A 14,615-nucleotide genomic window follows, 5' to 3' on the forward strand; every position below is an offset into this window, starting at 1 on the left:
GATTGAATGTAATTTGTATGATAAAGACACCTATTTAACACTTGACAATAACCCAACACCTTTAGTTGAACAATTAATTAAATAAACCTTAGACAAGGCACAATTGAATGATTGGATCAGTGAGAAAGCCAGAGGGTTTTTGACTAATGAAATCCCCATAACACCAGTATTTTATGTATTGCCTAAAATACATAAGTCTCCTAAATCCTCCAGAATGACCCATCATAGAGGATACCAATAGCGTGCCCGTGCCCATAGCGAAATACATAGACACCATAGTACAACCTCTGATCCATCAAAGTACAACCTATTTGAAAGACACAGGTTACTTTCTAAGAGTATTAAAAGATTATGAAACATGGAATCAGGATTATGTACATTTTGGATGTTGTAAGACTTTATACAATAGTGAGGGATTAGAAGCAATGTAATGGTTATTGCGAAGTCTGATGCTATTGGAGCAAAACCAATCTTTGTACTTACTATATTGAAATTGGTTTTGACTAATACATTTTTTTTGGTTCAAGGTAAATAGTTTTTGAGGATCTAAAGAACTTCTCTTCGGGCTAATATGGCCTCCACAAATACAAATACATGTATGTACTACCTAGAACATGAATATGTCTTAAATAATGAAGAAGACCAAGGGCATTTGATTTGTTACGAAAGATTTATTGATGACATTGTTAAAATTTGGAAGGGGACTGACCAACAACTACGTTTCTTTTTGAATTTATCAATAATTTGCATCCACCAAAATGTCATTTATGTGAGAAATGAGTAAAAGTGAAATCCACTATTTCTACACAAAACTGTACATTAAAGTACGCAAATTACAAACCACGGTATACACTAAACCCACAGATTGGAAGAATATCTTTAGAGGAGATAGTTTTCATCCTAGGAGTTTAATAACGGGTTTTCATACAGTGAAATTATTAGATGTAAAAGAATATTATCTGATGAGAAGGTACTTCATACTAAAAAACAACAATTAATAATGAAATTCCAACAGAAAGAATATGTTGGAAATCTACTGAAGCAAGCAGTGGGTTAACTAGATAAAATCACAATAGTGGATTTGTTAAAAGTCAAGGCCCCTAGGGAGCCACCTAAGTTAGTAAACACCGCTACATACTCTCACCAGAGCAAGCAGATCAAAGGCTGTATTGTGAAGAATTAGAAAATACTGTATACAGACACAAAGTTGCAACAACCTTTCATTGACCCTCTGGTATATGCATACAAGAGAGTTAATTCATTGTGGAACAATCTGGTACATGCAGTACCATGTGAAGACCCTCAGAATAAGATCAATTACACAAGAACCTTACCGTGTTAGAATTTAAATCATTGCAATAATATTATCAAGAGTAACACCATTCAACCCCCGTATACAGGATAAAGTATAGCGTTACATATGCAACAATGTATGAGATTAAATGTTGCTGTGGTCTGTTCTATGTGGGAATGACCATGAGGGAAGCCAAAATAAGGTAGTGTGTACACAAGTCAAATATTCAGACTGCGAATTTGGCATCTCCAATAACAACTCCTTTTCAAGAAAAATCACATACGATATGCCATCTACACTTTGGGCCTCATTACGAGTACGGACTTGCCCTTGGTAAGGGCATGGCTGCCTCCATACCGGGTCCCAGTACCGGGTTCCTTCAATGAGGAATAACCGGGTCATTCCGACTTTGGAGGACCCGGTAATTCCTCCTTGAAGGAACCCATTCCCATTTGAGCCCCCATAGGGCTAAATGGGAATGGGGAGGGAGCTAATAATGGGCCTGTTAATAACGGGCCTGTAATTAGCTCCCTGATCCCCTCGCGGGACCCGCAAAGGACATCTGGTCTGACCAGGCGTCCTTACCGGGTCCCGCAAGGGTACCTCGTAATATGGCATCCCGTAATAAAGGGTGCTGGTCCCATACCGGCACCCTTCATTACGGGAGCGCCTATGTTGTAATGAGGCCCTTCATAATTTTGGAAAAAAATCACCATCTCATTTAGAGGGGGTAATCTGAACCAAAGATGGTCGCGTAGAGGGTTGGATTGGGTAGACAAATTAGACTAATTTTATCCACAAGGGAAGAATCAATAATGGGATTTGACCTGCTATTTATAATTGAGAGTAAATGCAAAGAACTGTGATCCATGTTTGGGGACTTTATGTAATATGTAGTGATGTAAAAGTGATTTCTGTGAGAATGTACACAATTCAAAATAGGTTTATGTTTGGGACCAGTACCCAAAGTATGCTGATGCATTTAGTGTTTATTTATTTTTTTCATTTAACAGGCAATCGGCCATTACTGATGTTATAGGAGCTCAGAAATGCACACCCACGTTATTATTTCTATCACAATAGTTCCAAGGTAATTACTACCTCTTGCATATACATAGAGGCCTTTGGCTCGTAAACCCTTTGCATACTTGAGCAGTAATATTGATTCATAATTGATTTAGATTCTTTGATACGTGTCATACCAAAGTCGGATTTTGTATTTTAGATCCTGATTTTGTGACATCCATGAGTTTGGGGCAACATCAGTTTGACTTTCATATGAGTTCTCTACAGCAAGTTAATTAGTAACTATATTACCAACTGAATGAATATGTGGCAAACCTCTTACAAGATGGTGGCACCGCCTACATAGTTCTAACGCTTACCATGACTCTGCGGGAGCGCTATGACCCTCTGGCGTCTAGAGGTGTGGGCTGGATCCAGGCCAGCTCGCTGGAATTTCCCTTAAAGAGAGAAAATGTGAGTCATGCGTGTGTTAAGCTGATGTGGGCACCCATGTAGCCCCCTGTGTTTCCCCCATGAAAGTTGGGCTCACCTGCTGGCTTGCATTATAGCACTCTCCTTCCTGCTGTCTGGCACAGGGGTGGCTGGTCTTTGCTTGTTAACTTTGTCAAGTTCTTGCTCTATACTTGATTTCTGTTCTCAGTTACTTCACTGGATGAGCCCAGGCCAGCTGTGGCTCTTATGATGAGTGCCTGTCCTTTCTTGCACCCCCCACCCTGGTTTACCATGGTAAGTATTGGTAAGCGTCTCTGCTTTTGTTGCTTAATCTTTGCATAGTTGCAGTAACTGCTTCTTTTCCTTCCCAGATCTTTGCGCAATTCCTCAGGTGTGCATTATGGCATCAAGGAGTGCCAGGTGCACCATAATGAAGTCTAGCCTTCCGTTTTCTGTTTTCCTGGCCCTCAATAAGGTGTGTGTGTGTGTGAATGATCATGACAATAGTTTAGAGAGGGAACAGACTATGTCCCTTTACATTGAAGACGTTATGTTTAATTATGTTATTTATTTTTCACCAAAGCCTGCAGGCATCATGGCGCACATTTACACAAAAACAATAAGTAGACGGGACAATATCATGGAATGTTATGTTCCATAGTGAAAGTTTGATCCGTAAAGTTAGTATATTAGAGGGAACGCTGGTGTAGGTGAGATTGATGCCGATTGCTCACAATGCAGCTGAAACATTTGTATGAAATGAGCCAATACAAGGTAACATATTTTTCATACAATTAGGGCCTTTAGTTTAGGAAACAGCGTCAGTCTGGGTAGCATGATATTAACGATACATATGATTTTAGGAAGCTGAGGCAACTTCCTGATTTATGACCTAACTACTATAGGCATGCTCATTAAGAAGAGCCGTAAGCATGTCTCTGTACTTCTATATTGAATTAGTGATTTTGAATTTGGCTTCATATACATCCACTATACATTTATATTGTAGAATAGTGGATGTATATGAACCTTGTAGAACAACACAGATTATCTCATTAAGTTTTCCTTTGCATAGCTTAAGGAGTTTACTGCAGGTCAGCGAGACTTTGGAATAGAGTGTCTTTAAAATACTTTAAAATAGTTAAAAATAGTAATGTTTACCAAAATGTGATTATTTTATAATTTTATTGTTGGAAATACAAATGATTAACCCCTAATGAAGAATAGTTAGCTATTCAAAATGCGTTGGACCTTAAACGTTTAACCATTTGGAGTGGTGAAAGTTCAGAACTGTACTTTTATCATATGTGGTCGTAGTATGACAAATACCTTACTTTTGAAGAAACATTTGTCAAAAAAGTCATTGGAGTTGAATATCAAGAATGATATGATATGTTGTGTGACATTACTTGGAACACAAAAAACGTATACAAATAATATGCAAATAATTGATTTGGTGATTTAAATTTAAGATAAAGATATTGTATTATTCTATATACTTGTCTGTAATTACTCTCTTGATCACAGGTGAGTTCTTCATTAAAAGAGTTTAATAGCACCCTGATTAGGATAGATGTTACTGTATGGTGGTTATAGTAACATCATTTGGATTTTTTGTAGTGCTGAGACTTGGGAACAGTTGCAAACACGTGCAGAGATGTGTCACATTCAGGTATTATTTCTTATCTACTCAGTAATACATTACAAAGTGACTATGTGATGACAATTGCTCATTGTCTTGCCCAGAACACTGCTGTGTGAACAACAAAGGACACACATACACATCAACAACATATGTGTGATTGTAAGCTATTTTTCCATAATGTTCGCTGTTGCTGGAATGTGTTTTTAGTAGCTGATGTAGTCATCTTTTTCATGCAAAGTACATTAATCAGAGGTAAGATACATGAATGAGGTGTAAGCTAAAAAAAAGAATGGAAGAGTTGATAATAGAATTCATGGGATAAAGAGCATAAACCGTGAGGCTGAGGAGATGTGAGGAGCAATCGTCAACCCAAGAAAAGATTAGAATGAACGTCTTGATGGCTGAGAAAGTGGGAGAGAGAATGATAATTTGCAAATATTCTGAAGTTGAAAAAGGCAGGAATGCACAAGAGAGGAGAAGGGAGCAAAAAAGAGGGATTAAAAATGACACACAGGTTTTGAACAGAAGACAGGAAGGAGAGAGAGATGGCTGTTCAGCCTCTACCGGGCCCCTCTGGCCCACCTGATCTCCACTTTCTCCCCTCATTTCCAGTGTTACGCAGATGACACAAAGCTCTCTTTCAAACTGTGTTCTGCTACCTCCTCCTCCTCCCTAATACCTGATTGCCTTACTGCTATTCAGGCATGGTGTTCTGCCAATGATCTCTGCCTTAATGCCAGTGAGACAGAGATCCTTCTCATTGGGAGGCCTGTTCCTTGCTTCCCCTCCTGCTCTCTTGCCCGACCCCCTGGGTCCTCTCCCCTCACCCACTTGTGAGGCAGAAAACCTGAGGATCATCTTTGACTCCTCTCTCTCGTTCTCTCCACACATCATGGACCTTGCCAAGAAGTGCAATTTTCAGATCCATCTGCTCAGGCGCATTCAACCTTTCCTCACCTTCCCCCATAAATTCAACGTCTCCAGAGGCCTAGTTCTCTCTAGGCTTGACTACTGCAATATTCTCTTCCTCAACTTGCCTCTTTCCTCCCTTTGTCCCCTTCAACTCATCCAGAAGAGGAACGCAAGACTTATCCTTGGCTTCAAGCCCAGGGACTGCCTATCTCCAGCCCTAAAATCTCTACAATGGCTCCCGGTGACAGCAAGGATCAAGTTCAAGACCCTTTGCATCATCCACAAGGCTAGGCTGTCTGTGGCATGGGACCTCTTTACATTCAGCTTTCCAACTCTAAATACCTCCCGGCCAGAACCCTTCTGTCTTCTGGCTCCAACACTCTGCAGGTCAAACATTTCGCAATTAGAGAGTGGAAGGTAGATCCTCTCCCTCTAGAACGGCACCCCCCCCCAGACTTGAACCAGATCTTCTTAAATTCCGGAAACTTCTCAAAACGTTCATTTTCTCATCATCCTTCCCTCTCACCCTCCCATGCTAACTCTCCATCAGCTGCTGCAACTGGGGCCTGGTCCCTTCAGAGTCTTACAGGGGCCAGACCACCCCTTCCAGTCCCCCCAGAATCTGTTCCCAACACTTGCCCTCTGGCTTGTTTCCCCAAACTAGTCCAACTTGGTCCACCGTGTCCACTACACTCATACACCCCTCCCTCTTCCCATGCCATGTGCAGCCTTGGCCCACCCAGCACTGGCCTGCACCCACTCTAGGGGTTCCCCACTCCTGCAGTGCTCCCTCTACACCATCCCCCTTGCACTTACCACGTCATAATGTACTTGCATAAAGAAGGAGCGGAGAGCCATAAGGCTCATGACCATCCAAAATAGGTACGTCCTTGATCTCATAACTGCCATGGAGGGTGGCATGTGCACAAAAATGGTGCCTTCCTGCTGCACATATATATATATATATATATATATGTATATATATATATACCTTCTCACGATGAAGAGAATGGAACACTTACAGAGGCCATGAACACCTTAATAGACTTACAATTCTTGTTTTATAATTGTTCTTTAATAATGCTCTTAATACCAGATACTGGTTTCTAAGCGCAGGATCAGTAGTCAAACCTGTGTATCACTGCGTTGTCTTGCTTCCAAGACAAATGCATTGCCCATGAGCTGTCCGCCCTCACACACAAAGATGGGGAGGAGGAGTATGAAAATGGTGACTGGTTGAACTACCTGTTCTCCTGGATACCCACCTGCTGGCTAATATTTAAGATACTAATATCCATAGTAGTATTCATTCTACCGGCCTTCTGTGTTTTCTAAGAATACCAATAAATGGCTGCAAAAAGACCACCAAAGGAGCAGTTGGAATGGAAATAGTAATAAACACGGATACTCATGTACATGAGTGTACTCGAACAGATTACCTACCTCATATCCATGTAAGAGAAAGCCTCATTAATGCTACAGGATCAAAATGTACTTCTCCCCAAAACCCTTGTAATTACATCAGCTGATGGGTATATTGTAATTCCAATGGGGAGTGCTGCTATATGACGTGGAGCATGGATGAGCACATAAGACGTACAGGCACCTTGGGGGTGACTAAAATATCGACCCCCAAAATACCTTATGCGGGGGAGGGCACAATAGAGGGTGCAGTTGAGGACTCGAGCAGATGGGGGAATGTTGAGGGACAGATGAATATGTCATCCATAGTTATTGCTGCTCCCTCAGCCCAATACCATACAGGTGAGAATTGCTACCCCTTGAGACAAGCATATCGCCTATACCCCAGGCAGTTACAACACGGCATGACCACGATGTAAACTGAAGATGGTAATAGAACAATACATATGCATCCACAAGACGCAAAGCACACATGCACTCAACATGAAGAGAACGCACTAGGTCAAATATGCACTTATACATGCAGAATATTAAAAATGCAATCATAAAGACAAGAAGAATACTAATATAAGCTATGTATAAGCTGAATATAACATGAACAACATCCTCATACAGTTCACTAACATAGAAATATGCAGTAATGAACAGTGAACCTTTCTAAAATGGAAGCTACATTACACTTCTAAGTAAATGAAAGGCCCCATGGTTTCACAAGAATTAAAACTACTGGAAAGACAAAAAGAAGATCCTTGTAGAGATCAGACAGTAGCTTGTAGCTTGAGCTAAGGTTACTAAGAAATTAGGGAGGGTCCAAGCGCCAAAGAGGAGGCATACAATAAGTATTTCCAGGACCCAAGTGGTATACTCCCAAATTAATTAAAGTCTGGAAAAATACAATCATACATTGTGAGCCAGGTGCAGGATAATTATAAGTCAGAAGCCCCCAGGAAGAATAAGCTCAAGAGAGAACCCAGAGGAGACCATAACATTCATATTAATATCAGCTAAAATAATCATAAATGTTGGGGGAATTAATTCCAAATGCTGTCCACTCACATGTGTCCCATATTTGAAGAACATTGTCTATTCATTAGCATTGAACACAGATAGGACACCTCCCTCACTCCTTACTCATATTCCCAGACACAAGGGGCCGCACAACGTTAACTACAAAGGCGATCACCCGGGCTCATTACCTAAAGACGAGGGATGGTATTTTCTTGAATTAAAGAAAAGCATCCCGTGGACCTCCTGCCCTTACTTCATTTTGGCTCATGTCTTGATGACCTCTCAGTTCCCCAAGGTTGGTCAGGGTAAAACCAACCAATCAAAACCCCTTGTAACAAGCTGCCCATTACATATTGTGTCAGCCCATTAATTATTGTAAAGATGATATATTTTTAGTGTTGTCAATTTAGAGGTGGTCTCAGGTGTATCAATCATTTAATAACTAACCAATTAAAAGTTTAACATGTAAAGAGCATACATGTAGTTACTAATATAATCCAATCCTCTTACCCCGTACGTTTTGTATTCCTATGTCATCATTCTGACATGTATTGGATATAAAAAGTATCATTTTGCATGAGAGCTCTGAGAGCTGGGACCTTTTTGCGTGTGTCTGCTTTATTTTGGATGCTAATATAGCTGGTTTTGGCTTTCATTTGGACTATTTCCGTCATTGAGTCTGGCTCGTGATCCTCTGCACAAATCTGGTGTTTTCCAAGCCATCATTACACCAGTTACCTAAAATCTTTAGAAAGTTCCTGCCCTCTATGAATAGAAGACCCTGAAAATGTAGTGTTGTGTCGGATGGCTTAAGCCAACATTCTTTCATCCGGCTGAGCCTTTTGTCCAGACATGGCTGGAGATTTAGATGTTGGTCTCTGAATCGCCCACTGTCAAGTGTGTCATCAGAAAATAATTGCAAATGTAACTGAAAAGGTTATCTTCATACTAATCTGCAGAATGGTGTAGATTTGTTATGGTGTTGTAGACAGTGGGGCTATCCTGAGTCCCACTGAGGTCTATTTTCCAAGATACACATCTAGCGTTGCCTCAACACACTCATGGTTTCATCAAGACAAGAAACGATACCATTCTTTGCAAGAATAGATCTCTAACATTCTTGAGTGCTGTCAAAATTTCCTTCAGAATCGAGTAACGCACCATATTATAAATGGCAGATTGACTCAGTAAGATCAGCAGCATGTGCTGTCCCTATCCACTCATCCCAGAACATCAACACAGAGCTTAAGCAGTGCTGTCTGTTTCATGATGTGCACACCACTTAAATAGTAGGGACTTGCGATTATTAGGAACACAATGCTACTGAAGCTCTCCCCTACAAACCTCTCCAATGCTTTACTTTTTATAGGGAGGTGCAAAACAGGTCTGAAAGAAATGGTGTTCATTTGGCTGGTGCAAGAATCTACCAATACAATATGGGGGATTGTATGCCAGCAATAGGAGAAGATATGGATTTGTTGATAGGAGAATGTGCACTATTCATAAAAATCCAGACCTTTCATTTAGTGCATTTAATGCGTATATGTTGGTTGCAGACAAGTTAAACAAATTCAATGAAATAACATGTGCTAATTTAAGAAGAGAAGAAACAACCCGAATAATGGGTTTCAGCCTTGTGCTACTAAAATGAGGCATAATGCATGAAGCCAGCGTCATAGCTTCTCTAGTTCACACTGATCTATAGTGCTGCTGTGTGGTAGAGAGATATATCTTTAATAAGTTATGACCTGTGTGTCTATAAGGAGATGTCTTTCAGGCACCTGCATTAAAAATGACATACCTGGTGTCTTTTTTATTCCAATGATCTCTGCCATCCCAGTCAGTGGTAAAGTCAACTTTCGATGATGGTCTTTCTTGCCTCTGATTCATATTTTCTTGACTCGCCTCCCTGAAGAATGAGGACAATTAGAAATATTATGCATCACACTTGAAATAGGATGCACGGGTAATGAACACATTTTGTGGGGGGGAGACTTCAACACCATCCTTGACACCACGCTGGATCGCTCCAGCACAAAACGCCGGACACCCTCCAGAGCGGCAGAGATGCTGTCGCAGATCTTGTCACAAATGGCACTGGTTGACTCCTGGAGAACACTGCATCCATGTAGGAGACAATACACATTTTATTCGTCTGTACATGATTCAGAGTCCAGGATAGATTATTGGCTGGTTTCTCTAAGCCTCATACACCAGTTAGACAGCTGCGAAATACTTCCCCGTACTTTTTCAGACCACTCCCCTGTTATGATGACAATCACGCTAGAAAACATAACACCCCCCGCCAGAAGATGGAGGATGCCACCAAATATCCTCAGCGACCCAGAGGTAGTGGAGTCTTTACATATAGAGGTGGGGCATTTCCTCGACACCAACAGGGGTTCAGTGAATAGCTGCCACACTCTATGGGAGGCCTTTAAGGCTTGGGTGAGAGGTATACTGCTTTCTAAGTCCTCGGGTATGTTGAAGGCGGTTCGGATAGAGCTTGAGGAAGTGGAGAAACGCCTGACGAACCTGGAGGCTAGATACACTAAAAAACACGATAGAGAAACCCTTTCGGACATCAATCGTAACCTGCTAGAATTCAACAAACTGGCTAACAGAGAATTATTGTACATGTCAACCCCCAGCAGAGCACGCAGATATGGTGAGGGCAACAGAGCGGGACGCACTCTAGCCAACTTGTTGAAAGCTGAGAGGCAACACACACCGATTTCCAGCATACTGTTGGAGGACGGTTCAGTGGTCACCAGTGAGGAGGGGATAAATAGGGAATTCACCCGGTTCTACTCTAATCTATATTCTAATCACGACTCGAAAACGCCCGAGGAGGTGGAGGCATACCTCCGTGGCATCACCCTCCCGTCGCTACCCTCCGAATACAAGCTGGCAATGGACCAACCCTTGACCACTGAGGAAATCGCCGATGCGATAAAATCTTTGGCCAACGGGAAGGCGCCGGGCTCGGACGGGCTTGGTGCAGAATTCTACAAGGAGCTTAGTGAGGAACTAACCCCGGTGTTGCTGTCGGTGTGGGAGGAGGCTGTGGAGGTGGGTACTCTCCCGCCATCAATGAGAGAAGCCATAATCACAGTATTGCTGAAACCCAGGCGACCCTCCAGTGAGATGTCCTCTTACCGCCCCCTTTCTTTACTTAATTGTGATGCAAAAATTTTTGCTAAAATCCTGGCCACTAGACTTCTCCCACACATGCCCACGTTGATACACCCTGATCAGTGCGGCTTCATCCCTACCAGATCGACGGCCCTCAACCTTAGGAGGCTGTTCGGTATAATGGCCCAGATAAAACCGGAGGCCCAGGCAGTGGCAGTCTCACTAGACGCTGAAAAGGCGTTTGACACGGTGTCATGGCTTTACCTGTTCAAGGTGCTAAATAAATTTGGTATAGGTCCCTACTTTCTAAGATGTGTTGGGCTGTTATACTCGGACCCGGGCGCCAGAGTGCTAACCAACCGCGTGCTGTCTGACTGGTTTAAGCTGGGCAGGGGCACGCGACAGGGATGTCCATTTTCCCCTATATTGTTCGCCCTCACGATGGAACCGGTTGCAGCAGCAATCAGGGAGCATCAGGGGCAGAGGGGCATAAAAATGGCAGGTCTGACTCAATCCATATCCTTATATGCAGACGACACACTGTTATATATTAGAGAACCAGATGTACATTTAGGCCCTGCGATAGAGACAATACATGAGTTTGCCGAGTACTCGGGCTACAGAACCAACAGGTCTAAATCCGAGATATTCCCCTTAACCCCCGCCACGAGATGCCCAACCAACACATATGGTTTGCAATGGTCCCCCGCCAAGCTGAGATATCTGGGAATAGTGGTGTCCACTGGAGCAGCCTCTCTTTATGCTGACAACCATGATCAGCTATTAGACAACATATCTACTAAACTTAAGTTGTGGACACGGCTCCCCATTTCTCTCGTTGGTCCAGTGGCCATACTAAAAATGGTAATACTCCCGAAATTGCTATACATATTCACCAACATTCCGCTGTGGCCGGGGGCACAGTTTTTTGCAACCCTCCGATCACTGGCGGTGGATTTTGTCTGGGGAGGGAACACGGCCAGGATGAAATGGGAAAAGATGGTGGAACCTTATGACAAGGGGGGAATAGCTGCCCCGGATTTCGAATTATATTACCTTGTAGCACAGGCCCAATTTATCAAATACTGGTACGACGACCTGGACACCTCCCCACATGTTGTTATCGAAAAGCACGCCGCTCTCCCTACCGATATAAGGTCCATAATCTTTAATAAGAAACATAAGGATGACTGCCCATTCCACCCGGTTAGCGTTACAGTACACGCGTGGTCTAGACTCTTCGGCAGGCTTGGAATAGTAGCCCCTTACTGCCCGGAAGCACCCTTCTGGAACTTTCCCGGTATAGCACCGTCCTACGATCCGGGTATCCGCACAAACTGGGACCCAGATGGTGAGTTTAAACTCCGGGACATATACCCTAATGGCAAGTTCATAACTTTAGAGGAATTTAAAGTAGGGATGGGAAGAGATCCGCTGAAAATATTGCAATACCATCGCATGCGACTATCTTTTAAAGCTAGATGGCCTCTGTTCCCGGAGGAACCACCCACCCATCCATGCCTGGATGTGTTGACTGCCCAAGGGGGAGTTAGTGTCTCGGGGCTATATGCAGTTATGCAGGCAAACACACCCACAACAAACAGGATCAGACTGACATGGGAATCTGACCTGGGGATCACGATCCCGAACGAGAAATGGGAGAAATATTGTGCTCTGACAAAAGGAGTCTCCATCAACGCGGGTCTCCGCCAAATCCAATTCAAGGTGTTAAATAAGTTACATTATACCCCTCAGAAGGTAGCGAAATTTATACGAGATGGATCGAGCAGGTGCCTGAAATGTGGAGACGAACAGGCCGACTCATTCCACATGTATTGGAGGTGCCCACTCATATACAAGTTCTGGGGTGAAGTGGCATCCATCCTAGAAGATATTACACAGATTCCAGCGGACCTAGCTCCTCAGAAATATATATTTGGTGACATTGGTAAGATCTCAGTAGTGGCCCGGCGATTATTCAACGTTGCGTGCGCAGTGGCCAAAAAATGTATATTGCAACAATGGAAAAGCACGAACGCCCCGAGTGCAAACCACTTCCTTAAAGAGCTGGCCTATGTCAACGAATGTGAAGAACATTACATAATGTCCTTGCCAGGTACATGCAAACCCAAGGACATATGGGGCCCATTCAGGGTATACTTGTGTGAATTGGGGTCGGCTGGAAACAGCCCCGGGGGAACTGTTACTGTGCCAAGTGTGTAAAATCGTTCCACTGTAACCAAGTTCCGATATTGGAGAAACGTAATGTGAAATGCTATGGTATGTTATGTTGTGTAGTAAGTGTACCACCACGATTGTTAAATAAAGTTTTAAAAAAAAAAAGAAATATTATGCATCACCATGTACTCCAGTCGTAGACAAGGGGAATGCCCAGGAATAAACAGGATTAAACAGTTTTTTTTTTGTTTTGGGGACAAGGGTTGGCTTTGCAGCTCCCTTGGACCATGGGAATGCTGGCACTCCGTCATGAAACACCAACACTAGTACCCAAGCAACGGAATTGCGCACCAGGAATGGCAGGTTTTTCCAACCATCTGTTTTAAACAGTACCTTGTTAATTGGTGCTGATGTTTGATGAAAACAAACCTGCCCCAACACCACGTAGCTATGGATGCCAACAGTCTAACTGAACCACAACCCAACAAAAATATGTTTTTTTATTCTTAATGGTGGTCCCTCACATCAATGGCAAAGGCCTTCGAAACGTTTCTCCCCATCAATCACTAATCGATGCTAAGGTCCTTAGCTCCTTCCATCTATTACATCCTATTGTTTAAACAAGAAATTATAAGAAGATTTAGAAAGCATAGGTCGGGTGAAGGCGTCTCAAGATAGTGAAACCATATCTGCATCCAACCCACCACCTTGGTGAATCTATTCAGATAAAAATGGTTATAACACTCTCTTCATTGTTCTCTCAAAATCACCAATACTTTCAATTAAGCCAATGGGGGTGTGAGGTTAATGGAAAGCGTAAAAGCCAGAAGGTTTTTACGCATTCTCTTAATGTTACCCTCATTTTCATTAATTTGCATAGCGGAGAGAGGGGCGAAACGCAACTTGTCTTTGCACCGCCTTTTTTCCTCACCACCATTCAAATGCTCCTGCATTTACGCTGGCATGGATTTTCATGCAGGTGCAAATGCTGGAGATGCCTATGGGGCCCGCCTGCTTTACGCACCAGCAAAAAGCAGGTGGTCCACATAGGGAGCATTGCAATCGCTGCCTACCATGCCCAAATGGCAGGCATTGTTTACAATTACAATTAAACCTTGCACGACATGCTGGCATGTCAGGCAGCATTTCATTTCAATTGTGCACACTGCTTACCATGCACACAATGGGCCTCATTACGAGTTTGGAGGCAGCCATGCCCTTCACAAGGGCATGGCTGCCTCCAAACTCGGGTCCGGGTCCGGGTTCCTTGAATGAGGAATTACTGGGCCATTCCAACCTTGGAGGACCCGGTAATTCCTCATTCAAAAAACCCATCCCCATTCCCATTTGAGCTCCCATAGGTCTCAATGGGAATGGGGAGGGAACTAATAACGAGCCCGTTAGCAACGGGCCCGTTATTAGCTCCCTGGTCCCCTTGCGAGACCCGCAAAGGACATCTGATCTAACCAGACGTTCAGAGCGGGTCCCGCAAGGGAACTTCGTAATAAGGGAAATAGGTTTACCGGCACCATTACCGGCGCCGTTAAACCCATTCCGCCCACC

At 43.1% G+C, this 14,615-nt stretch overlaps 1 protein-coding gene across 1 annotated transcript in view; it reads right to left on the reverse strand.

Annotated features, from left to right (window-relative positions):
* LOC138572406 (uncharacterized) overlaps positions 1-14,615 on the reverse strand; it is a 606,109-nt gene that overhangs the window by 116,908 nt on the left and 474,586 nt on the right. The window contains exon 16 of the mRNA XM_069649265.1: positions 9,541-9,648. Coding sequence (XP_069505366.1) covers positions 9,541-9,648 — 108 coding nt within the window. The remainder of the gene's footprint in view (positions 1-9,540; positions 9,649-14,615) is intronic.

Source organism: Ambystoma mexicanum, chromosome 1p (assembly GCF_040938575.1).
Source record: "Ambystoma mexicanum isolate Mex_15411 chromosome 1p, UKY_AmexF1_1, whole genome shotgun sequence".
Classification (NCBI taxonomy): domain Eukaryota; kingdom Metazoa; phylum Chordata; class Amphibia; order Caudata; family Ambystomatidae; genus Ambystoma; species Ambystoma mexicanum.